This window comes from Camellia sinensis, chromosome 3 (genome assembly GCF_055761805.1).
Source record: "Camellia sinensis isolate YWXY chromosome 3, ASM5576180v1, whole genome shotgun sequence".
Lineage (NCBI taxonomy): Eukaryota > Viridiplantae > Streptophyta > Magnoliopsida > Ericales > Theaceae > Camellia > Camellia sinensis.
In genome coordinates this window covers 39501134-39518902 of record NC_138963.1, presented here as the reverse complement: position 1 = coordinate 39518902, position 17769 = coordinate 39501134, and the positions used below count along the sequence as shown (strand labels likewise).

General features: G+C 34.2%; 1 protein-coding gene across 1 annotated transcript; it reads right to left on the bottom strand.

The window, feature by feature from the left end:
- Positions 1–11666: 11666 nt before the first annotated feature.
- Positions 11667–16424, bottom strand: LOC114269829 (alpha carbonic anhydrase 1, chloroplastic). Its single transcript, XM_028211183.2, has 6 exons — positions 16267–16424; positions 15678–15895; positions 14405–14508; positions 13721–13823; positions 13050–13217; positions 11667–12069 (listed from the first exon to the last, which is right to left on the bottom strand). The coding sequence occupies exons 1-6, from the start codon at positions 16355–16357 to the stop codon at positions 11944–11946; spliced, it is 810 nt and encodes a 269-aa protein (XP_028066984.1). The 5' UTR covers positions 16358–16424; the 3' UTR covers positions 11667–11943.
- Positions 16425–17769: the final 1345 nt, after the last annotated feature.

Below are 17769 nucleotides of genomic sequence, written 5' to 3'. Positions count from 1 at the left end.
ATGATAGACTTGGTGATTTCCGTTCTTGCCTCCCTGGAAAGTCCAAGCTGGTCAAAGAACTGCTTGAACTTTACACAGTCTTGCAGGGTTTTGGCATAGTGATCCGGATCTTTTTCCACTCTTGGAGGCTCGTAGTTAACCATCTCCTCGGTCTCCTCAAAATAAGATGCCACATAAACATGGTGTCCTCCTCTTCCATAGTATTCTTCTCCTCCTTCTGGATCAAAGGGATCTTCGCCATGAGTCATAAATGTTCTGCCCTCTGGATCGAGAGCACTTCCATAGTAAACTTGCTCACCCTCTGGCTCGAGGATGTCGTCCAGATAACAGTCATCGTCATCGAGATTAGCGATAGCCTCGATCATTGGGCCTTCATAAGCTATCATAGCAACATTCTTGCCCTTGTCTTGGTGTTGAGGATATGGTTGTTCTTGGATGTCTTGAGTCCCTCGCTTTTTGAACCTCAATTCGTCTGTCTCGACTTTATCTCTGAAGATTTTCCTGAGAGTCCAACACTTCTCTGTCGGATGTTTCAATGTACGATGGTAGACACAAAATTCAGGGCTCTCACGGTCCTTTTTTGATGGCATTTCTTCAACATAAGGCAATTTTAGCTCTCCGTCAGCCACCCATTCCTTAACTAGAGCTTTCACTTCCTCGATTCCACATGGATAAGAAACATTCCCCTTTTCACCATTATATTACTTTCTTTTCTGGCCTCTATGACCTCCTCCTTGTGAATTTCGGGTATCCGGGGCAGAGGCAGCAGCAACGATAGGTCCACGAGATGACTTGAAACTAGTCTTGTAACTGGCTTTAAATCCGGACTCCTGAGCCTGAGGAATGCTAATGTTCCGAGCTGCTTCTATTAATGCCGAGAAGGTGGGTAGCTTGTGGTTAACTAGAAACATTTTGTACCTGCTCAATGCCCCTTCTAGACAGATTTGAACCAGATAACTCTCCTCAACTGCTTCATGACAATCCACGGCCTTGTCCTGAAACCTTTTGACGTAGTCAAGGATGTCTTCACTTTCTTGTTGCTTCTCTTTACACAATGTAAGTGTGGTCACCTTCTCCGCCACTTGAAAGAACTTGGAGTGGAATTTGTTAACCATTTCCTTCCAACTTCGGACAGCGTTTGGGGCCAAATTAACATACCAACTATATGCTCGGTCGGTGAGGGACTTAGAGAATTCTCTCAGTCGGAGGACGTGGTTTGAACCATGAATACCTAGAGTCTCGATGAATCGCACAACATGTTCTCGGGCATTTCCTTGTTTGCCGTCGAACTTGATGAACTTCGGCACTGTATACCCCTCAGGGTATGGATAACTCAGCATCTCAATGGGGTAAGGCGGCTTGACGTCTGGATCAGGCAAAGAGGGTAAGGTCCTCTTGCCCCGTTCGAGATCGAACATGGCCTGCACATCGGCGAGAGTGAGAAACTGTTGAGGGAGAGAGTTTGATGGTGGTATTCCCGGGACTTGGCTTATGTACCCGAAGACTGAGCTAGGGGCGTCTTGGCCATTCTGGTGCTGCGAATTCATCATTGGTGAGGACATTTGACGATACTGGCCATCAGCGCCTATAGACAAGCCAGTTGGTGATGGGATATTGAATTGAGGCTCATAGAGTCCACCGCACGGCGCCGCTATACTGGGTTGTGCTTGCAGATTTGTTGTCGGCACCAAAGGAGGCCCGCTTGGTGCTTAGGTAACATTCACTGGTGGCGTAACAAGATTAGGTACGGGCATAGCTCCCTTTTGCGCCATCATGCTCCTTATGTTTTCCTGGACACCAGCAGTCGTTGGAGTGCCATTCATTACACCAGAAACTCCCCTAGTCACCATTGGATCTTGGCTCGGCACGCCATGGAGCCCGGGCATGGGCAAACTGCTGCCACCTACTGTGGTTTGAGCATGTGTTACTGTGGCTGTGTTGCCATGAGCCACAGGTTGATTGGGGCCTGCTTCTCATTGGATTTGATTTTGCGCTCCGGCGGGAATAACTCCACCACCAGTTTGATTTCCGTTTGGCGCCGGTGCAAAATTAGAACTCATCACTAACATGGTGTGAGTGAGATTCTGAAGAGTGGTAAGAATCTCTTGCTGAGTATTTTGAAGTCCTTGAATGGCTTCAAGCAAAAGTGGTTGATCTGGAGCCATGGTTCTGTCATCACCACCATTAGAGGATCCTTGTTGGTGAACTTCATCTTCTCCCGCCATCCTTGTTGGAGTTGTGTGGATTCCAGATCTCGTTGAGACCATTAACCAATCCGCCTCCCCAGCAGAGTCGCCAAATTGTAGGAGAGGGTTCAAGAAAGGAGTTGGAAAATTCGATGATCTTCAAAGATCCTTGAAGAACAACTTCGAATTCTCTAGAATATGATGAGAGGCTTAGATTCTTCAATAATCTCAACTTAGGAACACAACAACAAAGGAGATGATGGAGATAAGAGATTGGGTGAAGAAGAAGGCAAAATGGCTAGAGAATAGAATAATGGCAAGGCTCTCCCATTGATCTCCCACTTTCACTCTCAAAGTTGATAATGGAGAAGGGAAATTAGTTCTTTCCCAAGAGTTAAAAATCTCCAAAATCCATCCCTTGTAAAGCTATGGGTGGGTGCTATTTATAGGCACCTCATGATGTAGGATGTAGCCCATGTGCAAGGCACATGGGGGATATTCTCTCTAACCACCTTGTCCGAGGAGGTGACCTCTTCGAGGAGGTGACTTCTCCGAGGATGAGAAAACCCCGAAGAGGAGATCAATCCCTCGGCGAACCCTTCTTCTTAGCCACACCTAACCAATGATCCCCAATCATCCCAAAGGGTCAGGGGTAGTCCCAGAGGACGTCCTGCCGCAAAATATTGCCGAGTCTCATGGACCCCCCGGGGTCGTGCCACCTCGACCCGGGTATAGGCTAGTTTAACCGAAGAGTGAATTTGTCTCCACTCACCGTCCTCGGGATCGGGTCCTTTGTTCGAACTCCATTACGCCCATGGTTTTGGTGTGTAGATCCCGGAAAGCTCCGAGCCCGCAAGTGTTCTGGGACTCATTAACGGAGCGACTTCTAGATTGCGTCTGAATCCGTTCGAAGCCAAGTATTTCGGACCTCTAGGTTCGTGGATCCGAACCCTTTCGAGTCCGAGTGCCTCGGATCTCTAGGCTTGCCTAATACCCTTTCGAGTCCGGGCCTGAGTAAGTCTCTAGGTTCGTGGATCCGAACCCTTTCGAGGCTTAGAGCGATTCAATCCGTTTGATGGCGATAAATCTGGGCCCACCGATTCTTGGACTTGCGATAAATTCGGGCCCACTAATCTTGGGCTATTGGGCCTAAATCATTTAGTGGGCTCAAATTAGCCCCTCTTACAAAATTTAATTTGGATAACAAAAATTGTAACTAAACAATGGAATGTGAGTCTATAGATTAATGATACTACACAAATGATACTACATCACAAATGATACTACACAATCACTAAGCCAAATGCCATGGTTGATGAATATCTGGGTTGAGAATGGGATTAGGGTTTCAAGGGTCATTTGGTAAATTGGTTGACCAGTAAATTAGGCAAAAAAACAAGCATAGCCCTTTTCATCCTGTACACCCTCAAAATGGAAACATTCATATGCAACAACAACAACAACAACAAAAAAAAAAAAAAAAAAAAGAAGAAGAAGAAGAGAAAAAAAGAAAAAAAAAAATTGCTACAGTAGAAGATACACACACATATATATATATATATATTAGTAAAATTAAGCCAGTGATTTTTACTCAAGGCGACTTTGAAAATTTTCAAATTCATAACTGCTTGTGCTTAACTAAACTCGTCAAATAGTTCAACTTGTCGCCAATTAAGTGATAGCATAGGCAAACAGAAACACATAGCAATTTTTTATAAATATATATGAAACTAATGGATTTTTGGGTGAGATACTTCAAAAAAATTAACAAGTAAATGTAGTTAGTATATTCAGTTTGAGTAACTGTAGAGTTTGGTATTGACTTTTGAGTTGAGTTTTTTTTTTTTTTTTTTTTTTGGGGGGGGGGGGGTTGGTGTGGATGCATTTTGACAATTGCTACAATTTTTTTTTTTGGTGGGAAAATTGACTCTTTAATTTTTTTTTAAACTTGCTTTTTAGCTTTTTGCTAAACTAGTTTTTATTTTTTTTGGCTTATTTAACCAGAAAAACGATTTTTTTAGTTGATCCCTAATAGAAATATGTGATAATAATATAGATTTGAGCTTAATCATATTCTACCGAATTTCTTTATAGTACAAAAGACTGTCAATCATACCGATGCATGGTAGATTTGAGAGGGTGAGGATTACTTAAATTGTTTTCATAACAAAACCTTCATTTTTATAAATGAATGTTGTTGTCTTGAATCACTATAAAAAAATGTACTTTTGGCGACTAAAGTTTTAGTCGCCAAAAGTAAGGTTTTTAGTCGCCGAAGCCTTTTCCCGACTAAATATTTTTGTCGCTAGATTTGTGGCGGGAAAACGGTCGGGGAAGGTTTTGGCGACTAAATTCTTTTTAGTCGCCAAAAGTCCTATAAATGGCTACTAATGTTTTAGTAGGGAAAAGTATGAGGTATTGGCGACTAAATATTTTTTAGTAGCCAAAAGTCATAAATTGGCGACAAAATATTTAGTCGCCAAAAGTTTTCAAATAAAATTAATTTTCATTGTCAGCGACTAAAACTTTTAGTCGCGCAAAGTATCATTTATTATTAGCTATTAAATATTTAGTCGCCGAAAGAAAATTAATTTTCATATTTTTTTAGCTACTATACTATTTAGTTGCCTAAAGTCTCATATATTTTTGACTACTAAATTTTTAGTCGCCAAAAAAATCTTTGATTTCTTTTTGGCTACTAAATTTTTAGTAGCCAACAAGTTTTATTTTGTTTTTTTGGCTACTAAACATTTGGTCACCAAAAACTTTATTTAGTGTTATTTTTTATTATTATTATTAATTTCTGCACAACCTGTATTTATTTCGTGCAACTTACACCCTGTATATAAACAAAACAATACATATGCCTATTTCTATTTCACTTTCAACCATCCAAAAATTTGGTCTTGTAACATCAAATTCTATACAAACCAAATATAATCCAACCCAAAATAATAATTCCATACAAACAGATAATCATACAAAAATGATGTCCTCCGTATACAAAAAAGAAATATCCACTAGTAATCTATACCACCAGAAAATAACTTCAGCTCTGTTCACTATAAGAAAAAACACTTTTGGCGACTAAATTTTTAGTCGCCAAAAGTGATTTTTTAGTCGCCAAAAGTCGGGTTTGAGGTTTTCCCGACTAAATTTTTTAGTCGCCATGTTGGTCGCTGAAAAACGTCGCGGAAGGTATTGGCGACTAACCCACTTTTAGTCGCCAAAAACAAACTCTGTAGCGACCACAAATTTCGTCGCCAAAGCTCCTTTATTTTTTTTAAATTATACATTTGGCGACTAAATTTTTAGTCGCCAATAGTAAATCATTTTTTTTAATTTATACATTTCCCGACTATTTTTTTCGTCGCCAATACTGAAACTTTTGGCGACCACCTCTTTTAGTCGCCAAAAGCATATTTAAAAAAAAAAAAATGTTGAACCTGTTGCTCGCAGGTTTCGAACCTGAGACATCCCACCACCACACTCCAAACCTTTTGCAACACACTCCCTCCACTATGCCACAATAACATCACATGAATATATATGCAATATATATTATTTATATAGTATATTAACCGCTATTAATACAAAATAATATATATAAATATAATTTTTTTAATTCAATATACTTTATGTAAAAAATAAATTATTTACTAAAAAAAAATTTAGGCCACTTTTGGCGACTAAATTAAATTTTTAGTCGCCAATTCTATCATTTTCGGCTACTAATTATAATTTAGTCGCAAAAAAATTAAGTTTCGCCTAAAAATAAATAGTTTTGGCGACTAAACCTATTTTTAGTCGCCAAAAACGTCCCCTTTTGGCTACTAAACTGAATTTTAGTCGGCAATGGACTATTTTTAGCTACTAATTTTTTTTTGTAGCGAAAAAGCTTCATTTTCAGCCACTAAACTGTTTTTAGTCAGCAAAACACCAACAATCGGCGACTAATCTGTTTTTTAGTTGCCAAAACCATCACTTTTGGCTACTGAATTATTTTAGTCGCCAAAAACTGTCACTTTTGGCTACTAAACAACCTTTAGTCGCTAAAACCCCCACATTGGGCGACTAAACTTCCTTTTAGTCGCTAAAAGCCTTGTATTCGGCGACTAAACTCTTTTAGTCGGCAAAAGTCACTAATTTTGGCAACTAAATCCATTTTAGTCGCCATTTGTACTACTTTCAGCGACGAAAAAATTTATTTTAGTCGCGAAAAGTGATTTTTCTTGTAGTGGTTGGATCAACAACTATTGCAGTAATTAGTAGTGGAAAAGCTCGAGTTTGTAAAAGTCTTCCAGTAACAAGGTTCCATACCTACAATACGAAAATAAGTCATTTCAAGAAACAAAAATACTCATGCTAGGAAGATATTATTATGAAACATTTAACATAATGCATAATTTACAATCAATTTCTTCAAAGTAGATCTACATTACAATGACTTCAACAGTAACTATAATGTGTCATTATAAGATCGAGTTGAAGAAATTTTGCAAAACTCCATTTTGAGTAATGTACATTTTTATTTTTTTTGAAAGGAAAAAAAAAAAAAACCTTTGACAACAAAAGAATTTTATCTAAAGGATCGATCAAACACTTCCAACATCAAAGATTTTTTTCCATTGAAACAAACAAAACTTTAAGGCCTCAAATGCAATGGGGTAAAAATTAATATAAGGGAAGTTATATGATAAACGCATAGATAAAATCTCTCAAAAGAAAACTCATTTATCAATGTCTTCCTCCCTCAACAAACAAGGATCTTTCCTCAATCAACTCATCAAATTTGTGATTGATCATATCGCTGAGTTTCGAGGAGCAACAAAAATAATAAGAGTACAATAATTTATTAAAAAAAATCAAAGAAGATCAACAAATCATTTCAGAGGACATAGATTCATGAGATATCAACAATTCAGCACAATCCCAGAAAGAATATCATCTAATTAATCCGACAATCATTCCCAGACTGATTGAATCATAACCCTCTCGCAAAATCAACAAATTAATTGAAAAAGAATAAACAAAATATGAAATTTGAAAAAGATCGAGAGTAACAACCCATCAAATAAGATAAACCAACAGTGTCTTTTTGTCGAACACTTTTTAGGCAAACAAACCTATAATCCTAGAGCCCATCATGATCTAATATATAAGGAAATTTGAGGATCCGTGATGTAAAATTAAAAACAAAACCATAACAAGAAAAACGGTAATTTCTTTTTGAAAGATAAATACCTAAAATTGGGATAAGATAAGCTAAAGATGCCCAGACAAGAAAATTCCCAAATTAAGGGATGGAAATGAAAAGAGTAAAATGAAAGAGAAAGAAAAACCAATACAACAAGAGACTCTCAATGATTAAAAAAATGATGAGAAAGGTTATTGTTAGGTAAGTACCTGACAACAACATATAAAAGAGGGGGACACAGTTAAAGCAGAGATGATGACCTTCCTCTTTGATAAAAAAATTATGGTTTAATGGGTTTCTTCTTCTTCTTCCCCTCTCTGTGATGAGTCTTTCTTCAGAGGAAAATGAGAAACCATCCCACCTTCCTCCTGTCAATATCTCTCTGTCTCTCTCTCCTCTTTTCTCTCTTTCTCTCTCTAAAATGGCTAGGAACAAATTTGATTGATGATGGGAAAATTACAAATAAATAGAATAATGAAAAGGAGAAAATGTGGGGTTTGTTTTGTGTGTTATGGAAACTCTGTCTCAGGAGCGATTTGTCACTTGAGCATAGAATCAAACACTTGGTGGGCAAAAAATTTAACAATCCACATATCAAACAAACAATCACCTAAACCAATGATCCAAATTCAGAGTTTATCATCACTACCCATTTCAGAGTTTGTCCACACAATCCACATATCAAACACATTCAATACACAACAAGAACACACAGAGAAAGTTAAAAATCGAAATGGGTACTCACTAGAACAACCTTATGGGCAGAGACGGGAATGTAGTTAGACACGGGTTTACCGGAATCGTCATCGGAAGAGACTAAAATGATGTCGGAGAAGCAAGGAGTAGAGCGATGGTGGTAATGATCGAAGGGAGTCCAGAATCTGAGGAAGGAGACTTTGGAGTTGAGATCTTCGATCTTGGCACGAGGTTGTTCTGGATCTTGGCTCCGAATCGGTGTTCATGAACTCATCATGGATCTCAAGTGACGGTGACCAAAAGGAGTAGGAATCGATGCTCCGGTTCTCGGCAATCGCGAGGGAAGGGAGAGGAGCACCGGAGAGATAGAGAGATGCTGAAGAGAGAGAGAGAGAGACAGAGGCGCTGGTAAAATTTTGGAAACCAAATATATATATATTACACCATTAGCGACTAAATTTTTTAGTCGCCAATTACTTTTATAAATCCCTCAAATTTAAATTAGAAATGTCTCCCTCCAATTTTTTTTTTTAAATTTTTTGGCGACTAAACTAATTTTTGGTCGCTGAAAATATGTTTTGGCGACTAAACTTTTGGTCGCCAAAGATAGTTTTTTTTTTAATTTTACATTTGGCGACTAAATATTTTAGTAGCCAATACCTAATATACGACGACTAAACTAATTTTTGGTCGCTGAAAATATGTTTTGGCAACTAAACTTTTGGTCGCCAAAGATAAAAAATAAATTTTTAATTTTACATTCGGCGACTAAATATTTTAGTAGCCAAAACTCAATATACGGCAACTAAATTTTTTTTTTGTCGCTAATTCTAGTATTTTTAGTGACTAAATTATTTTTTAGTCGCCAATAATCAATATATCCCGACTAAAAAAATTTAGTAGCTAAATATTATACTTTTGGCATCCAAAAAAATTTTAGTCGGCAACTCTAAAACTTTTGGCGACTTAATTTGTTTTAGTCGCCAAAGGTGTATTTTGTTGTAGTGAATATTGAAATTTAGATGTGACACTACAACAAAAACATATTTTAGTGACACTATACTAGTGGCATGTTCTTAAAAAATGTCACAAAAAGAATATTTGGTGGCATTTTTCAGAAAAATGTCATAGAGCCACAAACATACAAGGCTTTAGTGGCATTTCAATTAAAAAAAGTGTCACTTCACTACAACAAAAATGTTACTACAACAAATTTACACTTTCGTGACACTACACTAGTGGCATGTTTTTAGAAAATGCCACAAAAATAAAAATTGGTATTAAATGTTTTAGAAAAATGCCACAGAACCACAAGCATATAAGGCTCTAGTGGCATTTCAATAAAGAAATGTCACGTCAATTTTATGGCATTTTATAAAATAATGACACAAAAAATTATGTTCGTGACATTTACCAACAGATGCCACTAAACTTTAGTCGCAATGGCATTTTTTAAAAAATGTCAGGACACTAGGTAGGTGCAAATTACTTTTTATGGCACTTAGGTGAAAAGTGTCATAATCAAATATTTTATAGTATTTTGAGAAATGCCACTAAGCCAAAAACTTTTCAAGCTTATAATGGCATTTTTGAAAAAATAAAAAATGCCAATATATTTTCTAAATTTTTAAAATGCAGTAAATGATTAAAAATAAATAAATTAAACTCAATATACACTACAAGAAAAAGCACATTCGGCGACTAAATTTCCTGACCAAATAGCATTAGTTGCCAAAAGTAAAGCTTTTTTGTGCAAAAAAAAATTTTAGTAGCCAAAAGTCTACAATTGGCGACAAAAACTAAGTTTGGTCACTGATTATATGGGTTTTAGTGACTAAAAATTTTTTAGTAACCCAAAGTAAAGTTTTTTGGCGACTAAAAAAATTTAGTAACCAAAAGTTTACAATTGGCGACTAAAAATAAGTTTGGTCGCTGATTATATGGGTTTTACCGACTAAAAAAATTTTAGTAGCCAAAAGTAAAGCTTTTTGGTGCCCAAAAATATTTTAGTAGCCAAAAGTGTACAATTGGCGACAAAAAAATAAGTTTAGTCGGCAAAAGTGGTCATTTTTAGCGCGGGAGAACTAAAATCCTAAGGCGGGAATTAAATTTTTTGGTGACCAAAATTTTGGTAGCTGAAAGTGCATCTTCGGCGACCAAATCGATTTTGGTCGGCAAAAGTTAAGTTTTTTAGCAACAAAAAAATAATTAGTAGCCAAAAGTATAGAATTGACAACTAAAAAATATTTTTAGTCGCCAAAAGTGGTCTTTTTTTATTTTGCTAGTAAATAATTTATTTTACATTAATTATGTTCAATAAAATAATTATGTTTATACATATACTTTTATATTAATATGGATGTATGTACTATATAAATAATATATGTTGCATATATAATCATGTGGTGCTATAGAAGTGTAGTGGGAAGAGTGTGGTGTATAAGGTTTATGGTGCGGGAGGTTGGCGGTTCGAGTCTCCGTAAGAGCGGATTAAATTGTTCTACAACGAATTATCGTCACAAATTGTGTCTATCATGACATTAAAGTGTCACTGAAAAGTTTTAGTCTTGATGGTGTAATGACACTTATAAGTGTCACTAACTCTTTTTTTAATGGCGCATGATAGTGCCACAAATAATATCTACCATGACATCAAAATGTCATTGAAAGTTTTTAGCCATGATGGTGTAGTGGCACTTGCAACTATCTACCGTGGCACGGATACAAATAGCATTTGTTTAAAATGCCACAAGACTAAAAGATGTCATTAACCCAATTGTTTTGTGGCATTTTCAAATGTCACTAAATTAAAAAAATGTTGTAGTGTGAATCCATTTCCAAGCAAACAAACAATTTCACTGTTTTAATAAAGTTAATTAATATTTGTAATTTACTGAGCTGATGTGTGCAGCTCTTCATTTTGTTTAAGACAACAATATACAAACACAAATTTTATTTTATTTTTAAATTTAAAGATGTACAATTAATATAATATTGGCAGTATTGCATTCATCACATTAAACCAAAATGAATATAGCTTTTGTCAATATTACATTTTGTGCTTTTTTTTTAAGAAAAATTTCTCTATTTTGTAAAGCATTTTTTTTAAGGGTCAAGTTTCTCTCTAGTCCAAGATTGAACTGGAGCGTACTACTGGACCCGTAGGGGCCCACCACGGGTTCTGTTTCAATGATCCGAGTCGTTTAATATGTAAAACTCGCCTAGTATTTCATCTCTCCAAAAATTACATTAATCAGATATCAATACCTACTTGAACAAATCATATTTTTGTCAACGGTAAATATGATTTTCAAAATAAATTGTTGACAAAAATTTAATCCGATCAAGTACTTATCAATATCCAATCAACGTGCTTTTTACAAAAATGAAATACTCGACAAGCTCTATACATTGACGGTTCGGATCATCGAAACAGGACTCGTGATGAGCCCCATGGGCCTAAATAGTGGATTGAAGAGAATTCGAGTCCTTTTTTAAAGGGTAGAAATCAAATGACTAACTTGTTCTTATTTACATTCAACAAAAATAAATATAAATATGTTTTTTATTTTCTATAAATGAAAAAATAACAAACTATAAATATTGTCAATTCGAGCTTTAATCAAGATTGTTCATAAAATAAACAAGTTCGTTCCATCATACTTTGCTTGATAAGCTCTCAAGCATTTAAAGACTATGGAGAAATTGAGACTAATTGAGCATGCATTGAGAATGACTCAAGGAGAAGGCAATCAAAGATCATTCATGAGATAAACAAAGCCAAGATTGTTCTTTATTTAAGCCTCAATACTATTTTGAAGCATTTTTTATTTAGTGACTTGTCTTCATCAATACTTGTGTAAATTAGTAATCATCGAATAACGCAACTTTTCGCCCATGTAATGGTTGCACAGGTCTGTAATTATTCTTATTTGCCGGTAGCAATGGAGCCTTCAAAGCATCAATTTGGGCTGGAGATATTGATCTCTTCTGCATTTTGTACAAGGATCAAGATTTTCATTTCAGTGTGTTGAATCGATTAGCATTTACAACTCAAAAATACATAAAATTGTTTGGAAACAGTTTTGAAATCTATCAAAATGTGTAAAAATCTAATAATTAATTAATTAAAGGGGAAATATTCAAATAAGTAGTATTATCAAAAAGCAATTACAAATTTTATAAATATTAATAATTATAATTATAATATTTGTCATTAATATATAATTATTTGTTGAAAAATCCACTGAGGTGTAATTGCCCCTTAATTAAACACATTATAAAATATTATTAAGTATTGTCTAATAACTTAATTTTATATATTAAATACAAGTGTAAAAGATTCTAAAAAAGTACGTACAATCCCAACAAAATAAGATCTAAAATTTGACTTGGATAGTTATAATAATATTATTATATATATTAGGATTAGCTATATTTATTAAAATATGCTAAAATAAAACCTGTCATTTTTTTTTTCCTAGGAACAAACCTTTATGAAAATTCCAAATTCATGTCAACACAATTTATTAGTTCAATATATTGCACTGCATGTTGATGTGTTTTGTCATATTCTAGTGTATTTTTGATGAAAACACAAAGATTTGACTATATATACATATATATCTATATATGTGATTGTAGGGTTTTTTTTTTTTGCGATGGTAAGAAGATGGTCGCTAATACATTGTAGGTATTTTTTAAACTTTTTTGCAACGGCAAAAATATCAGTCGTTATAAGTAGGTTAGGCAGTTGCAAATAGTTTGCGATTGCTGTTTTGCGGTCGCAAAAAGTATTTGCCACCCCCACATTAGCGATCCTCATTTACCGTCGCATGGGCCGTCGCAAAAAGTCTTTTGCAACTTTTTTTATTATTTGCAACGGCTTGTAATGATCGCAAAAAGTACTTTTTTTAATAGTATAGAAGAAGCAAATGAAAATTTTGTTGATGAAATTAACTAGGTAGTACCTCGCCCAAGACATGCCAGATAACATTCTCAGTGCATGGAGGAGCGGTGAGAGAACCAACATACTTATAATACTTGTTGGTTTTTTTCCACAATTGCGAGGTGTCAAAGGTCCCAACAGCAATTTTAGCTGTTCCAGTACTTGCCAACTTAGCTAATTGACTTTGGATCTGCAACCATGAAGCACCACAAATTAGGAACTAGTCAAACTCTTTCGTTTATTTTAAAACCATATGACAAATTCAATATGAAGTTTTCTCATAGTCACTTCTATTTTTGGCTATAATACTATCACCAAACTGTGATTAGGGATGGCAATTTCTCTCTGCTCCATTCATCCCTGATAAGTCTAATTAATGCAAGGATTGGTTTTTCTTCCCCACCCCATTATCCACCTGATTAACGTTCATTTTTATTTCTTTATTTCTAATATATATAATTCTCAGTTTTATCCATAATATATTACATCATCTTTCATTTTTATTAGTAGCGTCATTTCTAAAGCTGTAAAATTATCCCGCCTGCTGGTCCTCCTCTGCCACCTCCCTCATTTGCCCTGCCCTCCTCCCATCCAAAATATGATTAGAGGTGGCGGCGGGCACTACAAACCCATCTCCACTTCCATCCCTAGTTGTGATTGATTAAATATGATGAAACGCAAGATATACTGTACCTTGGTAATAATAGGATCAGGTTTGCCAAGTTCATAAAGGATGGATATAACTGAGAAGCTGCCATCCCTAGCCTTGTGGACTAGATGAAGCTCTGCAGGGAATCTGTAATTATCAAAATTTAGCAATAAGCTTTTTTGCTTCCAAAAACTTAAGAAGCGTAACTAGTAGGAAATATCTAGGGAAATTTCCCTTTACTCGCTTGTGGTTTATTCTATCTGGGATTATCCCTTTTATTCTTGTAAATAACCACATAGCCTTTTGTGTTTGTGGACTGAAGTGCACCGTTAGGTCCATTAACGATTTAATTAAAAAGACTAAAATACCCTTGTATATAAGTAACTTAAGTGTGTGAGCTATGGATATTTTCATCATTTGTTTGGAAGGTAAAGTGCACCTTAACCTTTGGTGCTTTATTCCATATGCAATTTATCCCCTTAAAATTTTAAAATGAGCATATAACCCGCCTTATGTCTATCACGTATTTCACACTTACTATTAAATTGGACGGAATATTTGATGTTATACTTTAATCCACAAACCACAATAGGGTAATCCGCACAGGGATAATCCGCACATGGATAAAAGCACAAGAAGGTAAAATGAAATTTGTCCAAATATTTATATGTCATCGTAATTGTAACAATTATGGGACTTATACAAAACTCAAAAGAGAGAAAACATACGGGGCATTATCAATTGTGTGCTCAGAACGAGTATGCCAGTGCATATGCTTCAAGGTGTAGTTTTTTCCATTTCCAATCAACACTCCTGCATTTCCAAAGTCCAGCTACATGCAAAAATTCTTCATTGAGCAATGACATACAATTCTTAATGCCACAAAATCCATTTTTTTTACCATTGCGATTAGTAGAGATTCTCCATTTTTGAGATGTCTTATTTTCTCCTACCTAGAAACTTGATATTTTCATTTATATAAATAAACTAATGTGCAAGAGGTCTGGTGAAAACCTCAAAAGCCTATGTTTACGAAGACCACATATGAATTCATTAATGGATTATTTACATGGAGACTCCTAAATTGTTGAAAAATATTATTTTTACCCTTTGAACTATAAAGGTAGACAAATGAATACCTTAAATTATCGAAAAATATTGCTTTACCCCCTTAACAAATCAATAAATACACTTAAAAAAGTATAATATTTGTGAAAAAAATCTTTAAAAATTTTACTAAATACAAAAAAAAAAAAAAAAAAATATATATATATATATAAAGAGAATTCAATATATTTTTTGTATTCGTGTATATTTATTGATTTTTTTTAAAAATTACAAAAATTTTAATTTTCAGATACACTTAAGTAAGGTGTATGTAAAAGAGTAAAACAAATTGCTTAAAATTTTAAAAATATTCGCTAAAAATAAAAAAAATCAATTTCCAGAAAATTGAATCCAAAAAATTGAAACCAAACACACTGATTTGTACGTTTTTATAATTTAGGTGGTTTGTTTGTGCTCTTTTGTAGTTTAGAGAGTCAAAGTGATACTTCTTAATAATTTATAGGATCTATTTATATGCTTTTATAATTTAGAGAGTCGAAGTAATATTTTTTAATAATTTAAGGAATCATCATATAAATAACCCTTCACTAATTCAAAGTCAAAGTTACAGTTTGTCACTTCCTCGCACACTCTATTTTTCTTTTCTTTTTTTTAATTTTTGCTATTTACCTATTGTGCTTGCAAATCAGCCACCCAATATATACAATTGGCAAGAATGTAAATAAATGAAGGAAATGAATCGTCAAATACATGAATTTGCTATAAATTCATATGAAAAATAGAGAAATATAACATTTCCATCTAATTAACTTCAAAAATTCCGTTACAAATTGGACAACTCAAACCTCAAACGTTGAAGGATAATAAATAAATCTTTTACGTTTTCCTGAAATAACTTCAAATTTTTATTAACTATGACGATGGGTAACATACCTCAACATTGTAGCCATTGTTAACCAACGTAGCATTTACAGGGTAATATTGTCTTCTTAAGGGCTTCAAGGTTTTATCCGGAACAGCTTTGTCCTCCACAATGTTAATTGGAGACTGTGATTTTCCTTTCGAGCATTTCTTATAATCAGGGCTCAAGCTTCCCCATTTGTCAGGGCCAGTGTCGCCAGAGTAGCTAAACTCAGCACTTGTTTCAAGCTCTGGAAAAAAAAAAAAAAAAAAAAAAAAAATCGTTGTTAGTTGGATTATGAAAATATTTTCTCCTCCTAGCGATTGGCAGCGGTGATGGTGGTGAAAAATGCGATAGTCATAGAGGTGGAGTCGTGATGGTGGTGGAAGCAGTAGCAGCGTGGTTGTGGTGGTAGAGGTGGTGGAACTCGTTTAAACGAATTTAAATGAATATTCATATTTAATCCATTTAAATTTAATTTTAATTGGATTTGTAAGATGTAATCCAAATCCATTAAACGATTTGTATTACTCTAGGTTCCAACTTTATATAGAGGAGAAGCACAGCAAATATATATATATATATATGAGAAGTGGAGAGAGAGAGAGAGAGAGAGCAAACCCTCTAGCTGTCTGGCTGTAGGAATGGCAAAGGTGTCGACAAAGAAGAATGCAGTGGCTATAATGACCAGGAAGGTGAGTAGGGAAGCCATTGAAGGTGCAATTCTGTTTAGAATTCAATTGCATATCTAATATCTTCTACTACTACTGCTATTTATAATAAGTCAGGGATACTCTTTTGAGATCCCTGCGTTGTGTTTGGATAATGAATTGGGACAATTGCTATAAAATGGCACTACAACATATAAAAGTTTTAAATATTAAATATTTTAATCTTTAAAAGAAAAAATTTTGTTGTAAAAGTCATTTAGAAATCAATTTTTATCGTCATGAGTATAGTCATTAAAAGGTCATCACGAAAAGTAAAAAATAAGACTTTTAGTAACAAAATTTTAAAAATGTCATTACTAAATAGGATTTTAGAAACAATAATTTGATCTCAAAATAATTATTTTTTGAGATAAAAATTTTGATCCTAAAAAGATAATAATTCAACACTAATATCTAATTTTTATTACTAAAAATATAATAACAATATTTTTTATAACAAAATTATTTAGTTCCTAAAAAATAATATTATCTTTAAATTTTAATTTCTAAAACTTTAATTTTTATAACGTGGTCAAAATAATTTTTAAAAAGATAAAAGTACCAGACTTACTCCACAATTTAATGCATAAAGAGGATATAGGATGACACAACAAAGTTAGGTATAATCAATAATATAGGATATAGGTGTGGGGATGGCAATATAGGAGACTTTTCAATGTTTAATTAGAATGACACAAAGTTAGGTATAATAATATAACCAACTTGCGCTTCGTTAAGAGCAGTTTTTTTTTAGTAATTTTTTAATTTTTTTAATCAAAATATGATGTAAATAAAAATTAATATATTTAGAATAATTTTTTAATTTTTTTTGAAAAGATATTTAAAAAGTAGAGAGAAAATAAAATCTTTGACTTTTTGGTATAGGTTGTTAGCTTTTTAATTTTTTTAGTTACTTTTTAACTTTTTGACTAAAAAAGTCACTTGCCAAATAAGGCCTTAGTCTAAAGAGAAAGAGGGACACCCACCCTCTATAGGAGACAGGGAGACTGTATTGTTCTAAACAAAAAAATTATTTTTATTAGTATTGTTGGCACCATAAATAAATAATTTATTATTAATAACATTATTATTGATAAATTGCAGGATAGATGGTACTCTCCTATTCATTTGGAGATTATGAGAATTATGAATCATTAACACGTGTGAAATGATGATAGAGAATGTGAAGGATCATAGAGCACGAATTGGAGGTTAAAGGAAGTTATGGAGACATAAAAATGAAGTGGAAGATCATGGAGTGTGAAGTGTGGGGAATGGAAGAATGTAGTAGTTATTAGGTAATTTTTTTCCTACAAATGTTTGCCTATAAATAGCTGTAGGCGCGCCCTTGGGCCTCACTACAGTTCGGACTCAAATTGTTACGGTCCTGTATCTAATCTCGCAGAATGCAATG